The sequence below is a fragment of the Dipodomys merriami genome, unplaced genomic scaffold, assembly GCF_024711535.1.
Source record: "Dipodomys merriami isolate MVZ:Mamm:240054 unplaced genomic scaffold, mDipMer1.0.p SCAF_9, whole genome shotgun sequence".
Taxonomy (NCBI): Eukaryota; Metazoa; Chordata; class Mammalia; order Rodentia; family Heteromyidae; genus Dipodomys; species Dipodomys merriami.
In genome coordinates, this window is record NW_027206512.1 from 44,934,759 (window position 1) to 44,952,059 (window position 17,301).

General features: G+C 42.0%; 1 protein-coding gene across 1 annotated transcript in view; it reads right to left on the bottom strand.

The window, feature by feature from the left end:
• Nwd2 (NACHT and WD repeat domain containing 2) overlaps nucleotides 1-15,756 on the bottom strand; it is a 134,222-nt gene extending 118,466 nt beyond the window's left edge. Inside the window, exon 1 of the mRNA XM_070012481.1 lies at nucleotides 15,523-15,756. Within this exon, the coding sequence (XP_069868582.1) occupies nucleotides 15,523-15,673 (151 nt within the window). The 5' untranslated portion in view covers nucleotides 15,674-15,756. The remainder of the gene's footprint in view (nucleotides 1-15,522) is intronic.
• Nucleotides 15,757-17,301: the final 1,545 nt, after the last annotated feature.

The window sequence follows — 17,301 nt, forward strand, 5'->3', positions numbered from 1 at the left end:
CATTAACTGATAAGTTTGTACAATATTTTCCCATTCAGTATCAGTATAATCAAAGGCAGAGAGGATGGGCAGTGTGACTACTGGTTTTCTTTTTTCCCCCTTTCCTTCTTCCTTTTTTTCCTCTTTTCTTCTCTTCTCTCCTTCCTCTCTCCTCTCTCTCTTCTTTCTCTCTCTTCCCTCTTTCCCTCCTTTCTTTGACAGGGTCTTATAGTGTAGCCCAGGGCAATCTCAAACTTATTATTCTCCTGCCTCAGTCTCCAAAGTGCTAGGATTCCAGGCATGTACTACTGTGCTTGACGTCTATTATTGTTTTTCAGACAATGGAGTAGAGGTTTTTAAATAATTACAAAAATGAGATGGACCCTATTATTTCCTCTCCATGAAAAGAAAACAAAAATGGCATGGCTGGGGATTTTCAGAGAAACCGAGTAATGTAATATTGCAGTTGAAAGAATCTCCAGAGATCCTGTTTTTAAACTGCCTCACCGTGCAGATGAACAAAAAGAAGGTCAGAGAGTGTTTATGATTTTAGAGCTAGCATCCAATCAGGCAATGCAAGCCATTAATTTTATGCCCTGTTACTACTTCGTGAAAAGAATATGATACAATACGTCCACTTACTATTAGAAACCAAGGGGAAAACTCTTTAGAAAATAAATACTCTGGATGGTAAGGGGAAACAAAGGAGGAGGCAACAATGCTTGCTAAGAAATGTACTCATTACCTTGCCCATGTAATTGTAACCCCTCTGTACGGTATTTTCACAATAAAAAACTTATTAATAAGAAAAAAGAAAACAAATGCTCCAATCTTTCCAACTTCTAAACGGCCAAGCCTGATCACAAAACTTTCCGTAAAACTGATCGAGCCTGGCAAAGCTCCTCATCAGGTTCAATGTTGTCATGTTGCTAGTTGATAATACTAGCAATCCTTGTTTTTTTATTTTATTTTTTATTTATTTAGAGAAATGTGTAGGGATTTCAGATCTCACAGCTACTGTCAAATTTCACAGACACTAATCTCTTAGTCCTTGCTTCCCTGGGTGATACCAAGGCATCCTTGGCCTTCCACTCTTCCTTCCCCTCTGTGTCTACACCAGAACATGAGAGCTGTAAGCATGGAATGCGGCTGGATGAGAACTCTGGCCTTCGTAAGTATGGACTCTCAGGCAGGGGCTCTGCCATTATCCCTTGGGACCCACCTGTCTTCTGGGTGTGAAGCCCCTTCGTAACTGACCTTTTGTACCTGTGACAAGCATCTAAGAGAACATAGTTGGAGGAAAGGCTTCTGTTGGTTCTCAGGGCTGGAGGTTTCCATCTGTGGTCAGCTGGGTCTACTGCTGAGGCCTGAGGTGAGGCAAAGCATCATGGGAGCCAAAGTGGGGAACAGAGCAAAGCTGCTCACCAGGTAGCAGAGAGAGAGAAAGGAGGGACTCGGGGATGATGTATCTCAAAGACACATGTCAGTGACCTACTTCCTGTAGGTAGATCCCACCTCCTAACTCTTCCAGAACCTTCCTAAATATCACCACCAAGTATTCATTAATGCACCTTTGAAGACATTGCATATTTAAACCACAAGTGGCTTAATTAGCTTGGGACAAAGGGAGAGAGGAACCACACAGACTTAAAGGGTATTTTGGGGCTATGATGTCTGTGAGCTAGAGTTGACTCTGGTAGCAGAATGTTTGGAAAGTCCCCTTCATCCTTTACCTCCCTTCACCTTCTCTATAGGTTTCTTAAAATCCAACCACTATTTTGTGTGTTAAATATTAATTACAATGTGACTATGTAATACTGGCTTTCAAGTCAATCTAAGTCTTACACAGTTGGAAGAGTTTTATACAAAGGACAGAACTTTGGTTTTCTGTAGACTTCGTGTATATGAAATGAGAATTTGATCTTCAGAACTTCCTAAGATATGTGTTACGGATTGGTTTTGTTCTGGATGGACAGAAAGATGGGAGACTCAAGTTCTAGAACCTGCTTCCTGACATAGAGTACAGAAACAGTGAATTGAGAACTCTGGGGCTGTGATTAAAGATGCTCTGGTATCAAGAGAAACTCGTGTCCTGGAAGACTTTGCGTGTAGACTCTGGCATTGAGGACATCCATACTTGTTTGGGATGTTCAGGGTATTCAGAGTGGCCAGTGGCTGAACCCACCACAGCTGCCCCAGAGCAGGGCTCTGCTTCCGTCTTCCTCATGACATCTGAAGACTGAAGTCTTTTTCTGCCATGGACACAGTTTAGATACACTCATGTTTCCCAAAAAGAAAATGTAAGGACAAACAAAAGATTATGCAATAAACATAATGGTCCAACAATGAGTTTCAAACATTACCAAAATATCTTAGTAAAAGAATGAATACGTTTGAGCCAGGTATTGGTGACTCACCCCTGTCATCCTAGCTACTCAGGAGGCTGAGGCCCAGAGGATCTCAGACCTGCAAGATCTCAGTTTGAGGTTAGCCTGGGAAGAAAATCTCACAAGGCTTCATCTCCAGGTAACAGTAAAATGCCTGAAGCAGAAGGCTCCTTAGATCACCCTCTCACATACAGAACCAATATATTTAGCAAAACTTACATTTCTTTTTCTTCAGATAATCTTTCTGAGTATATACAGGAGAATGGCTCATAGTATGTTGATTCTTGGCATTCTGCACTCTGTCTCCTAGAAGGGTTGGGCTATGACAACTTCTAGTCCTTTACAAGAAGCTTCAAACTTTGAAACAATTTACATTTCAAAATCTGGGTACCATGCTGTTCTCTCTCAACCAATTCTATGCTCAAATTTGCAAGGTGAAATCAATGAAGAAACTACCAACCAAAGCCTTTCCGTTCTCACCTTACCGCCATGAAGGGACCCACATTTTTTTGTCCTGCTGCACCCCAAACATACACATGCACAGAAGCATCGATGCTCCTTTTACAGTGGATCATGGGCTTACAATAGCCATGACAGGCCTTTGGAGATCCATTTACATAAAATGTATGCAAAAGTCAGCTCCTGAGGTGTGCATTTGCAAGTCTTCGTACACAATAGCTACCCACTTTTTTTTTTTTTAATCAGGTCTGGTCCTTTCCTCATGAGATGTGAAATTCGGCAATATCTGTGGTGAGAACACTGTACATGAAAGTCTAAAAGATTAACCAAAGTCAGAAAAATGGAATAGGAACCTTTATGAAAACGTAAGGCAACATTAAAGAGAGTCTTTAGGTGTAAAAAAATCATGACTTTAGCATAAGAGTTTAGCACATCTTACGTTAAAAAGCAAAATCACGAAGTTTTATTCTCTTGAATGTCTTTTTAAACTTTTTATTCTCTTTGAATATCTTTTTTTGAACTCTGCATGCTATCTCTCATTCAAAGAGAGTTGGCTTTTTTGCTATTTTTTTTTTTTTTTTGCGAGCAAGTTAGTAGCTTCTGTTTTGTTAGAGATGTAAGTTCTTACCTTTACACCTTATACCTTGGGCTGAACTTACATTTATTCCTTAAACTAATCTTCTTAAAATAAGATGTTTTAAAGTAACCCACTGTAGCTAAAAGGATACACGATTATCCATGGAGCACAGTTTGGGAATAAAACAACTCATTTCATGCTATTATAAAAAAGTTATCCAAGTAAATCTCATTCTCTGTAGTCTTATTCCTTATCACTATCTGTAGGGTTTTTTTTTTAATGCACTTCATCTTCTAATTTTAGAGTCTTTGCTATCTTCATAGCATTGCTTTTAGAGTCTATGCTATCTTCATAGCATTACTTTGCATGCTATATATAATATCACATCTTTTCCACACTGACTTTGCAAGTTTGTTACCATTATCCTTTATTTTCAGAACAAAAATGAAGGTAGAGACTAAATATTTTGTCAAAGTTTATAGCAATCATGGGGTGCAAATCACAATCTTAACCCCACCCTTATTTTTAATCAGTAGCCATTACATAGTATAATGCTTTTGTCTTACTTTGCTAATTTTATTAATTTGACCACCCTTGTCTCCTGGGATATGTAATGAGTGGACAGTGTTTGGTAGGATGCTAGTTTCTGCTGCATGCAGCATCAGCTAGCTGAGCTAGGTCAGGTGTGAGTTTGGCGGATTTACTTCTGCGATAGCTCACGCTCTTGGTGGACAAAATGGTGGCTCCGTGGGAGTCTCTCTCCAAATGGTGGCTGGATCCTAACAACAATTATTTCCAATGACAATAAAGGAAGTGGAGGGTTTCTGAATGCTTGGGCCCCATACTAGTGCTGGACCACTTCTGTATTCTATTGGCCAAAACTGTGACAGAACACAGAATCAAAAGAAGTGATGGGTTCTGCCTTCTAATGGAGAGAGTAGCCAAAACTTGGAAGGCCCAGTTGCAGAACTCTTGTTTCTAGATTTTTCTTTACAGATGTGATTTCCTTCAGTTGTGAAAATCCTTAAAGAATGTTTTCATCTTCCGTGATTTTGAATACTTCAACTGGTGGCTTTTCAAAAGAGAAAGTGTCTGAATTCCCCACCCCGCTCATTTTCCTTCATCCTGTGATGTTATTGAAGTTGCTTCTGCATAAAGATACTATGCTTGGATATGGTTTGAGTGTGATCCTCAAGCCTCATGAGATGGAAACCTGGTCTCCAGTGTATTGGAAGTAATGGAATCATTACGAGGTAGGGCCTGGGCAGGAGGTAACTGGGCATCACTCTTGGAAAAGATTAACATAGTTTTTATTAGGCTTCAGTTAGTTCCTGTGAGAGCAGATTGCTTCTGAACCTCCCTGGATTCTTTTCTATCCATGGAATCTCTGTCTCGAAGAAGTTCCTGCTGTGATTCTAGCTGTCATGTGTGATGTAGAAATAGGCACTCAATACAGCCAAACAGAATCTGATACCATGCTTCTAGACTTACAAAATTGTGAGCTAAATCAGCTTCCCCCCTTTTTAAAACAATGTATCCAGCTTCAGCTATTGTATTATAGCAAAAGAAAATGGACTATAATGATGGATTATACCAAGTTATGAATACAGAATTTGAGATTAACAAGTTGCTACTTTCATGTCTTTTTTCAGTTTTTTAATTTTATTTTTATTGAAAAGGTGATAAGCATTGTTTTTATTGTTTTTTTAAAGCAGGTTTCCCCTTCTTTCTAACATAGCATTTAGATTTTTGTGTCTTAACTTTATGTCTAATTTTCTGTCTTTTCCTTATTATTCAGTAGCCTCAGTAGCTTCTCAATTCTATTTTAATTAGGGTTTTCTAGAATATCATCAACTTGGTATGATCTTTTGCTAATCTTGTGTTTGCTTAGCAACAAAACTGGCATGAGGTTTTACTTGGTGCAAGCAGATTTCCAGTCTATTTAACAGTTTGAACAATTTCTTTCTCTCTTTGTGAAGCTGTGATTCTACCAGTTTTGTCATTTCAGCAAGAACTTGAGCAAGAGATTTTCTTAGCAGTTATTTCTTTCCTCCAACCCCTCTGTCTGTTAGGTCTGTTTTGGCCAAATGAAATCAAGCCAAAGCCTTCTCCACCTTTGCTGCTTCTATTGCTTCATCCCTTTTTCCCCCACAGCAAACACACCATGTTTCACAAGGATGTATGCCATTCCTCATTCTACAGCAGACATTAGCAATCTATCACTGCTCACTTTTCCACTAAGGCTGAATATGGGTCCACTTCTGCCACTACAAAGCCTGCCAGGCAGTTACTGTCCATTTACTAATTAACCTCACCCAATTTTCAAGACATGGACCGTTCCCTTTCTCTGGAACATACCTTCTTCAACTATGACAATGAATAATTCCTCATCTTTTACATATTGCTCTTAATTCCTTATTCTTCATGGCAGTTTCCTGCTGCCCAGCCTGTGCCCCCTTGCTGACATACTTGGCACTCCCCATTATGGATAATGGAAGCTGTTCTAACTCCCTGAACCTAATCACAATAGTGTACCCAGTTCTTTGAGTCTCAGATCATGTTACTCAGGTAGCAGTTCTGGTTTTGACTGACAGATTTGTACTTAGAACCTCACTTAAGCTCTCCCTTACATTTAGGGACTGGTATCCTATTTCTTTTACTACATGCTTTATGCTATCAAATTTCTCTACCCCTATCCTACATCTGAATGGGAGTGGGTCACAAGACTCCCAGGACCTCATGTTTTTTTATCTGTCTAAAACCCACTTCATGCACGACTTTAGAAAAAGCCAAAGAAATATTCAAGCAATTCTCTTTCTTCCATAATTCTTTTTTATTGTTATTGGTGGTGGTTGTAGGGAACTCAGGGCTTGGGTACTATCCCTGAGCTCTTTTGCTAATGGCTATCACTCTATCAATTTGAGCCACAGCTCCACTTCCTTTATTCTGGTGGTTAATTAGAGATAAGAGTCTTGTGGCCTTTCCTAATCAGGCTGGCTCTGAACTCTGATTCTCAGGTCTCAACCTCCTGGTTGAGGCCACCAGCACTTTACTCTCCCATAATTCTTAAATCAATTTTCTAGGCTTTTAAATAAATTCTGACCTATACTATTTGGGTCCTTGCTTTCTGAATGAGATTGTTATTTTTCTCAAATTTAGGAAAATTAAACAAATTTTGCCAATATACTTTGCTGTCTTTACCTTTTTACAGGTATTCCTGTGGATCCTACTACACGTTCTGGTACCAAGTGCCTTTTCTGGATGTGGATTTGTTCTCACAAGATCATTATCCTATTGGCCACCATTGGAGATCATTTCTCAGTTCTAGACTACCTGGGTGGCCTCCCTTTGGTTAGATGTGAACAGCTCATGCTGCACTGGGACATTAGAAAAACCGGACCCCAACAATTCCAGGGGGCCTTTGAATGTAAACATGGCTTGCATGAAAAGCAGTGTTCATAGTTTTGGACAGCTGAATTTGTTCTGCATCTTAGGTACATGTATCTAGTGGGGGCAAGGAATAGCTGGCCCATAGGCCACATAAAACCTATAAAATCATTTGGTATATATGACTGACACATACACTTCTTGTCAGCTGCCCTTAGTTGAAGAGGCTGCCTGTATTGATAATTTTGTGTTACCTGTGAATGATGACATAAGTGTCAAAAATGCCCCTGGGCAGAAAAGAGGTTCCCTGTAATAAAGACAAAAGTTTGTATCTCTTCTTTCCTTTGGAACATTGCATGACAAGTAGGGATCTGCAGGTACACTATGGGAATCTAAACCGTATTGTAGCTGAAGCTTAGAATAAAATCTGAAGGAAATAGATTCATTGGTAAGAATATGAATGACTATATAATAAACAGTATTAAGCATTGTGAAGGATATACTTTCAATTTTGTATGTTTGCTTCTGACTCAAATTCTGTAATAACTCTAGGAATAAGACATCTGTCATCTATGCTTTGCTCTCTGAATGTGCGTATGTCAAAATTTTAGAGATAGTTCAGATTTAGAATGAGAGTTCAAGGAAGCATTTAATTCGAATGGGGGAATTCTTAACTCCTTTGAATTTTAGCCCAAACTGCAGTTTTTCCATCTTTTTTTTTTATTAACTTTCTATCACTTAACTCCTTTCTCAATTAGGTATCAGACAACACACTTTCATTTGCTATTGGGTTTCAACAAAAGTTATGATGACAACTAACGCTTTGAAGATGTACCATACAGGGGTCTTAATGCAAGCATTGCTGCACTTTCTTCTCCATTAATTTCATGTGACAGTTCAGCGCTTGTGTAGTCTCTAGTCATCCTACAAGGTTTACATTTGCTTAAATGGCATAACCATTGTAGAAAGATTTCAAAGAACTTTTTTGTGTTGACAAGAATTTTAATGTGGAACTCTTGTATCACTGCTCTTCTGAAACCATATTGGATTTGACGCTATGCGCTGTTTAGAATGTGGAGCCAGTTACTTGACATTCTCTTATTGAACCAATGAAATATGTGTTGTCATATCAGTTCTTGTCAGAACTTCTCAACTAGATGGAATTTATTCAGTATCTCAATAAATATAACATGCCCTGCCTGCCTTTAAATAGAAAACACCTTATACTCAGTTAATAACATTCAGTCACTTCCTATTATTTTTAGAAGTCTCCACATTTGCCATTTTATAAGGTGCTTACCATTTCTTTCTTATTTTTCAGTTATCTATTGCTGCGTATCAATCCACCAGCTTATTTCTGGAGAGAGGAAATGTTTGTGCCAAGCTCATGTTAAGCACTGAACTTACGCAAATATTCTGATATTTGTAAATAGTTCTTGGTGCTACTAGCTCTTGTGCTATATACTTCTCTTCTTTATATTAGTTTTCCTAATTTTTGCAGTGTTAAGAGTCTGAACTCAAGGCCTTCTACATACTAGTTGAGTGCTCTACCACTGAACTATATCCTCAGCCTTATATTGGACATTTTGCTACAAGCATGTTTGCACTGTTTAAAATTAGATATCTAGCTTAAATGACAAATCATGTCTAGATGTTAGAAAGGAACTTAGGAGGTGATGAAAGGTGCTAAGCTTTTCCTCAGTCTTCAAAGAAATGGAACCTAGTTTCCTGTGGCTTAAATTTAAACTAGTCTATGAGCTGCACTGAAGACATATCCATATCAAGCCTAAAGGCCACAATTTCTTTTATCTCATGAAGCCAAATGCTATAGGATGAAGCCTGGACTATACTTCGAAATGATGGGAGAAGACTTGGGATGAGGGCAGTGACCCCTTAAGAGGAATACTAAAGTCCCAGACATAAGAGGGAAACCATCTTTTACTTCCCTGCCCAGTCAAACAGAGGTTTAACCAAACACATTAGATAAAGTAATTCCATGAAGAATCCCACGGAACAGAAGAACCACTGAGCTGAGCCTTGACTAAACTAATGACAACTAATTATTGTTTTAAGCCGTTAAGTTTTGGGAGTGGGTTGGTAAATGGCAATACCTAACTGAAGTAGAAATAAAACACAACCTGAAGACATCTTTTCAATGGTGTCCTTCCTGTGATGTAACAGGCATGTTAAAAGATCCATGATGATTAAACCCTAAAGCCATGATCTCTTTGTACATGGTGTACCTCTATTGTCCACGTAATACCTTTATTGTCAGTTTCACTGATCTCTGTTCTGCGCCTATTCAAAGACATAAAACTTCTCTGATGAATAAAAATGATTTCTCTTTATTCATCATGGAGAATATTCATGGAGCTGTCATCATCACTTTTCCTCATATTTGATTGTCATGTAGAATTGTTTCTACATCCCGACTGTAGTCAATCCTTTGGGGAGCTCCACAAGCTCCTTACTGTAACCCCCCTGACGGGCTTACATAATTCCACCATTCTCCTTGCCCTTTGTATACTGCATAGAGCTACACCATGGCTGGTCTTTTCTGTTGACTCCTGAATTCTAAGCACCAGAAAGACATTCCACACACTATAAGTGTTTTGAGAACATTTGTTGAAGGTTGCACGTATCTGCTTTTCTTCTGGCTGGACACTGATTTTTGGTTTTGGGTATACAGTACTCTCTTCTTCTTCTTCCTTGGAGTCTATGTGTATTTGGCGCATGTGTCTGGAAGCCTTGAAACCTATACTTGCGTGTTACAAAGGTTCAAGTGCAATTTTGATTTTGCTAAACAGATGCACTAGCATGAATGAGGTTTTCAGATATCCAGATCCTGCTTCTTCTATAGCATCCTGCCCAATGGGTGGCAGCTTTGGTAATGTGAAATGAAGGCTAGTGGTGTCCTGATTTTTGATCTTCTAATGTTTACAATGTCTTTGGGAGGCTCTTTGTTCTATGTAAGATCTAGAATGGTTTTACTGAGTTCTATCTGATGTGATTGATATAAACTGTGTTTCTGGCATAGATACACTTGGATATTAGTAGAAAATAATAAAGACAATGATAAAAATAACAGATATTTAATGTTTACCATGTAACTAACATTATTCTAAGTACTTTACATGTATTAGATTATTTAATCTACTCAATAACCTTATTGGTTACTGCTGTTATTGTATTGTTTTAACCAGCTGGGTAACAAACAAGCTCAGCAAGTTGCTCTAGAAATACTTTGTTAACTAATGACCCTAATGTAAGCTAATAAAAAATAATGAATGAAAGATCCAAGGATTACTTATATCTAGTACTTTTTTCCTGCCCAAATAATATCTGCTTAAAGATTTAAAAAACAATTAAAGATATTCAGTTATTAAAATGTCCTTTGTACACCTGCTATAAAGTAGCTACTTTGTATATAATTCAAGACTTAAAGAAGAAAAGATATTTTAGCCAAGCGGCAGTGGCTCACACCTGTAATTCTAGCTACTCAAGAGTCTAAGATCTGAGGATCAAGGTTTGAAACAAGCCCAGGCAAAAAAGACCATAAGAAGCCGGACGCCAGTGGCTCACACCTGTAGTCTTAGCTACTCAGAAGGTTGAAATCTGAGGATCATGGTTCAAAGCCAGCTCAGGAAGGAAAGTCCATGAGACTCTTATCTCCAACTAACCACCAGAAAACCAAAAGTGGTGCTGTGGCTCAAGTGGTAGAGCACTAGCCTTGAGCTGAAGAGCTCAGGGACAGTGCCCAGGCCCAGAGTTCAAGCCTCATGACCGACAAATTAAAAAGTCCATGAGACCCTTATTTCCAATAAATAACTCAGAAAAGGCCAGCTGTGGTGCTACAGCTCAAGTAGTAGAGTGCTACTCTTGAGCCCAAAGAGCCTCAGGGACAGTGCCCAGGCTTTGAGTTCAAGCCCCAAGTCTGGAAAAAAATATTCTTAGGGTATCAAAATAACTGTATGTATATGTTTATATAAAGACGTATGTGTATTTTCTGATGTATTTTTCCAGATTATTTATAGATTCTCAAAAATCATGAGTCATGAAAATGATTAGGATAGTCAAAAGGTCAGAATAATTATGGGAAGTACTGATAGGGTTCATATGAATTTACTGGTGCAGATATTTCCTCTTCTTGTCTGGAAAAGCAAGCCAAAGGAACACTGCTGTGAACCACTGAGTGAGACTATGGACAGATATGAGAGCATCAACATGTCTTTGCCGTAGCTTCCACGAAAATGGAGAAAAAGTTTCCCTTCCAAGAATGCAGATACATGGAGAGGGATGTGGGGAGATGCAAAGTCATGCTCACAAAAGAAATCTACATGGGAATGAAAGGCCTGAACATGTTCATCCATCAACCTGAGAGCCCTGCTCTCAAAGATGACCACAGCAGAAATCTGAGTGGGTGGGAGATTGAACAAAGGTAAAATGCTGAGGTATTCTTTTCTCCTTTCAGGTATCCATAAACATACATACACACACACACACACACACACACACACACACACACACACACACACACACACACACAGCTTTACTGGACAAGCAGTGCTATTATTTATTCCTTAGGGAAAAGAAGTGCATTCACCCAATGGCTTCAGTTGGAAGGAAAATCTAAGCACAACAGCCCAGTCCCTTTTTATCTATTACAAGAAAACCTGCCCTTCTTCTTTGAGTTGAGGGTCAGGTCTGCCCATTAGTAGAAGGGCAGGTGGTTTGTGCCATCTTCACCGATGACACTGTGTGGAAGGGTAACTGTCCAACTCTGGATTCATTTTTTTGAGAAACTCGCACGAATAGTTTAAACTGTATTCCCCAGTAAAGGGCTATGCCCATTACCTAAAATTTCACAACTCCAAAGTTTGAGAATTAAAGATTTTCTCTAATTCATCTGATGGCAAATCTTAAGTGACTTGAGTCATTGGGAGCCAAACCAGACTTTGGCTGACATGAAGCTACTTGAACTCTTTATCCACTTAGAACTTTGCTTCTGATAAAATAGCCAGCAGCTGCATGTACTATTTAAATTTAAGTCCATTAAATATGATTCAAAGTCAGATGCTTAGTCATACCAGTCAATGCTTAGTAGCCAGCCATGTGTGACTGATGCTACCATAGCAGATAAAGACATTTCTGTCATTACCAAAAGCTCTTTACAACATTTACTACAATGAAGTCATGTGTCCTCATAGACATATATGTGATAAGGAGTATTAACTCAGTCTGCATATATATACATATATGTATATATAATGTATTTATATTATACATGTATACATATATTATACATACATATATGTATAATATATACACATTGTATATAAGCATTTGTCCTCTAAATCTAAAGAACAGAATGAGGAGTTAGAGGCAGAGAATATTCCATGTTACATTTATCGCAGAGGACCACAGATATGACTGTGAACTGGTATCACTTTTTATCAATAGCAAAGTCAACATATTTTCTTTCATTTGCATTCAGATTTTTACTTACTTTACTCTAAATTGGTTCTGAATAGAAGAATGCAAGAGCAGGGTCCTCAAGCTCTAATAACAGGGAGAGAACCATGTAGGATTCTCTTCTCTACATATGCAGGCACTATTAAGAATAATCACAGTAGAGGATTATGCTTAAAAAAATCATTGTTCCAAGGAGATATAAGTGCTGTTCTGGCAGAGAGACAGTGGCTAAATGACTAGGAGACTTATAAGGCTTAATAAAGATGCCATGGATGGAAGTTCTAAGTTGGGTGGGCTGTAGGACCAGGTGAAATCCAAGGCCCATCCATTTAAGCAAGTCTGGGATAAGATAATTGCTCGTCCACAAGGATTTTTCTCCACTATTTTCCATGTAGATAGGATTGGATAGATAGTTTTGGACAAGACGATTACAGTTCAGTACATACTGTGGCTTCCTTGAATACCCCCAAGGCTGCTGCACAGTGGTTGCAAGTGGGTCAGCGAAGCCATGCTTCCTTCTAGCTCTTCAGACTCATAACACAATAGCCAAGTACTGGACAGCACATATCTACCATAGCTGGCTTAATCTCTTGCTTAATCTCTTGGGAATGCACTACTTAAGGGATGTGACAGGTGCCCAGCTAAACAGGTCAAAAACCATCAAGACACATGTTTTGAATGTCCTACAGGTTTTAAGTTGTCTCAATCTCCTTTATGACTTCAGACAAGTAGTTTACCTGGACGCAGCCTTCATTTTCTCATCTGCAAAATAGGGAGAACACCCCTTGGTTCACCAGCCTCAGAAGTTGTTTATGGATGGAAATCAGTATTAAAATACAGAATCAACTAACATGGGAAATTAATATTCCATTCTGAAGAGATGCATTGCCTTCACTGTAAATGGGGAAATTCCATACAAGCCTTATAAAGTAATACCTATTAAAAAAAAACTACAACCAATAATCTGTGCCAGTGCCTTGTAAGATTCTCAAAATATTTCTGAGGCTTCAACACAGAGTAGCTTTTATTTAGAACATAAATTTGATTTCCGCTTGTAAAGTAAAGCATGAGATAATGTCCTTTGTCTTCATTTGACAGTGAAGAGGTCTTTCAGTATTGGCCAAGAATCTAATCTTGGACCATACCAAAACACAACCATTTGCTTTCTAAATTGCATCCAGAAAGATGTGACAGGAAAGTGCTTGCCTCAGAGAGAGCTTTTGCCAAGATTTTAAGGCTTCATGCTCAGATCATTAAAAATGCCCAGCTCTACCTTCTTTCAATATAGCATTTGACTTTTCAATTTGAATAACATTTGAGATCCTGCCTCTCTTGAAACTTCCCATGTAAGTTTCACATTCCTGGCCTTTTAAAGATCAGTATGGATGCTGTCCAGGAAAATCCAAAAACCAAATGGCATGAGTAGCATACCTGTCCTGTTGGCTTTCCTAGGCTTACTGCATGTAGATGTTATTTCAAGCAACTAGGAAGTTTGAAGAATGATAGGGATACATTTAAGAAAAAATTGACATCAATCTTGAACATTAATCCAATATTAAGTTCACAGTATATATTTAGCATCAATCATATCTAGTGATGCAAGAACCTAATTAACTACTGATGAATTAACAAAGTTCTCACAGAATTGTAGAAGCGCTTGTCCAAGGGACAAGACAGTGATTTAGTTGGCATTGTATCCACAGATTTAAACACTTCATATGGCATTTTACAAAGCTCTAGAAAACTGAAAATTGAAAAGTGAAACGTTTTTCTAACACAATTCTCTCAAACACTTAAAAAACCTTACTAAACCAGTTTTTTCTTTTTTTTTTTTTACAATCACTGAAAATTTCACTTGCAGCTTTCTTTAAATCCATAAATTAGACTGCATAGTTGTATGGTTACTTAATTTAGATTTTAGCAGAAATCCTGGATGATATATTCAAGATAGAATGATTTATGAAAAGGGTAGCATTTCTTCCTCAAAGTCTCCTCAGTTAAACTCTGTGTGAAATGAGATGCACACTCAAAAAAAGGAAGACCATCCTCTTCTGAAGCACACAATTCTTCTAGTATTAGTACATTGCCTATCTGATTCTTTTTCACATTCCTTTGTCAGGACAGCTTCCTTTGGAACTTCATGTTTGGGGGAGTGATCATTTTCTAGAAAGTTAACTTTTGTTGGTCCTCTCTGGATTCTTTTCACAAGCAACCAGGGCCTGAGTTTCTAATTCAGGATCCTAAGGAATGATTTGAATGTTAACTTTCTTTCATCTTTTTTTTTTATTACACCCAAAGCCTCTTTGAAAAAGTTAATTATGAAATTTCTCACATCTTGAGTCCTCTATACACTCCTTCTTGTGCTCAAATATTTTCCCCCCGACACCACTAGGAAAGATGAACTCCTGCAGTTCTTTTCATTCTTAATAAGACAGTTTCTTCCCAGTCACCACCAGGGAATGGATGATAACATAAAGGGCTGAGAACGGAAAGGGGATGGTCATCACAAATCTGACCCTGGCACTTGGTCCCAGTGACTTGTGACTGCAAATAAATCAACAAGTTTTCATTGAGCGCCTACCAGGTGCTTGGCCTTGGGCGAAACCACCGCTGAGTAGGCCTAGTGCTAGAAGGGATCAATCAGCTCAGGCTGAGCCAGAGCTGGGCTGAGCGCCAGCCTGTCCCAGGACCCCAGAGCGCCTGGCCGCCCACGAGGACTTCAGCTTACAATGGACTACTCCAACCCCTTCAGGCAAAGGTTACAATCTATCCCGCAAGAGGCGAGTTTCAAGGACATCCCCCCAAACAAAACAAAACAAAACACCCCCCCTCAAAAAAAAAAACCCTCAGCCAGAATAAGCAGCAAAGGAACCCCGGACAAGAGAGGAACTTGGATTTGCGTCTGGGATAATCTGGGAGAAGAAAGTGCAGAAGGAAAAGAAAAGGGGGGAGCAGGGGAGGTGTTGAGGCCGAATGGGGTGTCTCTAACAGGAGCCCGCGAACGTCGCCTGTTGACCTGGGGTAGAGAATGGGTGTCCTGGAATCCAGAGGGCGAGCCGACCAGCGAAGAAGCCAAGTGTGATCTCGGGTAAATTCCCACGCGCCCCGGGCTGCACAGCTTTGGGCAGCAGGAAGGGAGCGCAGGGGACGCGAGCAGGCACGGGGATGCGCCGGGCCAGCCCCACACTTCAGCGGCCGCCGCCGCGCGGACCGACAGAAGGACAGACCGAAGGACGGACAACCCCACACCGAAGGGCTTACCTTCAGGATTGGCACTGATGAAGACCCGGACGCTGCGGCCGGCGGGCACCAGGTGAGAAGGCAGGGCCGTGAGGTTGCCCGAGAAAGCCGCCCGCCGGAGCGCGGAGTCCCGGGGACAGGGCAGCTTGGTGCCCGCGCCGGCCGGCCACATCGCCCCGTGGGAGGAACAGCCGCCACCGCCACCGCCGTCTCCGGCTGCTCCCGGGGATCCTGTCCGCGTCTGGGCTCCGCGACGGTGGGGAGGAGGGGACCCGGGACCCGCTAGGACGACGTCGGCAGGCGACGGAGCTCAGAGCCGCTCCGAGCCCGCGGCGCTGCTGGCGAGCTCCGTGGCGCGCACCACCCGCGCGCAGGGAGCGGCCATACGAACCCCTCGGGTCCCTGTCGCCGCCGCCTCCGGCCCCGGTGGGCGGCCGCCTTCGCTCGTCGCCGGGGATCCGCGCCGCAGCCCGGCGGGAGCGGGGAGGTCAGCGTGGCGGCGCGGCTACGCGCGCGGCGCCCGTTTGCGCCGGGAAGAGCCCGCTCCGGTGGCCGAGCCTGCGGCCATCTCCCCGCCCGCGCCCTCCGGGGGTGGGGTGGGGGGTGGGGGTCCCTCCGGGCGGCGGGGACTGAGCGGAGCCTCAGCGGAGGGGGACTGAGCGGCTGAGGACGGCGGATCAAACTTTTGGAGATGTCCGAGTTGGGAAGGGACCCCGCCTCCCGCGCAGGGCACAAATAACCGGGGTTTGGACCCGGGGAGGTGGGGTGGGAGTGGGCGCAGGTGGATCAAGGAGCCGCCCGGGATCTGCCGAGGAAAGTCCCAGTGCTCGGGGCCGCTTCCCTGTCCGAGGATAAAATATAAAAACAATCGATCAGCCCTAGAGACCTGCCCGCCCCCCTCCGACGCGCCGAAAGGTCAAACGAGCCCTTAAGCGTCTCCTGCAATGCACGCGTGCGGGCGTCTGCGCTCAGGGAATCCGGCCTCAAAGTTCGACTTAAGTCACCAATCTCCGAACCATCGCGGGGTTGGGGGGGGGCGTCTCTGTCGCCCAGCCTGTCCTGGCTCAGGTGGCCGCCGCGTCTTGCAGTGGGGGCTCCTCCACACTCCTCCAAACAGGGGATTTTATAGTCAAAGCCCCGACGCTCACGTGCCCCTTGCCCCCCTCGCCGCGAGGTGATGGAGCTTTTCGGGGATCGAATCTCTGCGGGGAAGAGGCGCGGGGGGGTGGGGAGGGGAGAGTCTCAGAGGGCCCTGTGGCTCCCAGAGATCCTTCCTGTTGTGTCGGAGACGCATCCCCTGCTGTTCTGACTGCCTGCTGGCTCCTGGGCGGTGCGCAGAGCAGCAAGCGTGCCTGGCTGCGCTCTTGGGCCTGGTGGGTGGGTGGGTGGGCACCCTTGGGGGGTGCCTCTCCTTTAGCACTCCCCGAGATGCAAGCAAGGGGCTGGCATAGTGCAGGTAGTCCCGATTGGGATAGAAATTTCAGAAATCAGAGTTGGCCTGGGGCCATAGATTTTTATTTTTTAATTTAAGGAAGAAAAAAAAAACCCTCAACAACTTTAAATTGCTTTTCCAAGTCGGTGCACAGATTGAGGTTGGCTCCCCTAGAGTGGGCCGAAGGAACCCCAGACTGCACTAGCTTGGGTGGGAGCTCTAGGTGGACGTGCATCCCAGATGACTTGGGATGCAGATATAAATAAAACTGGTGTATCAGGACGACCGCTCCTCTCTACTTGCTGAAATCCTGCATAAATGGGGGAGGAAGGGAAGCTTGTCAAATAAAAGTGTGATTGTCGTGTGTG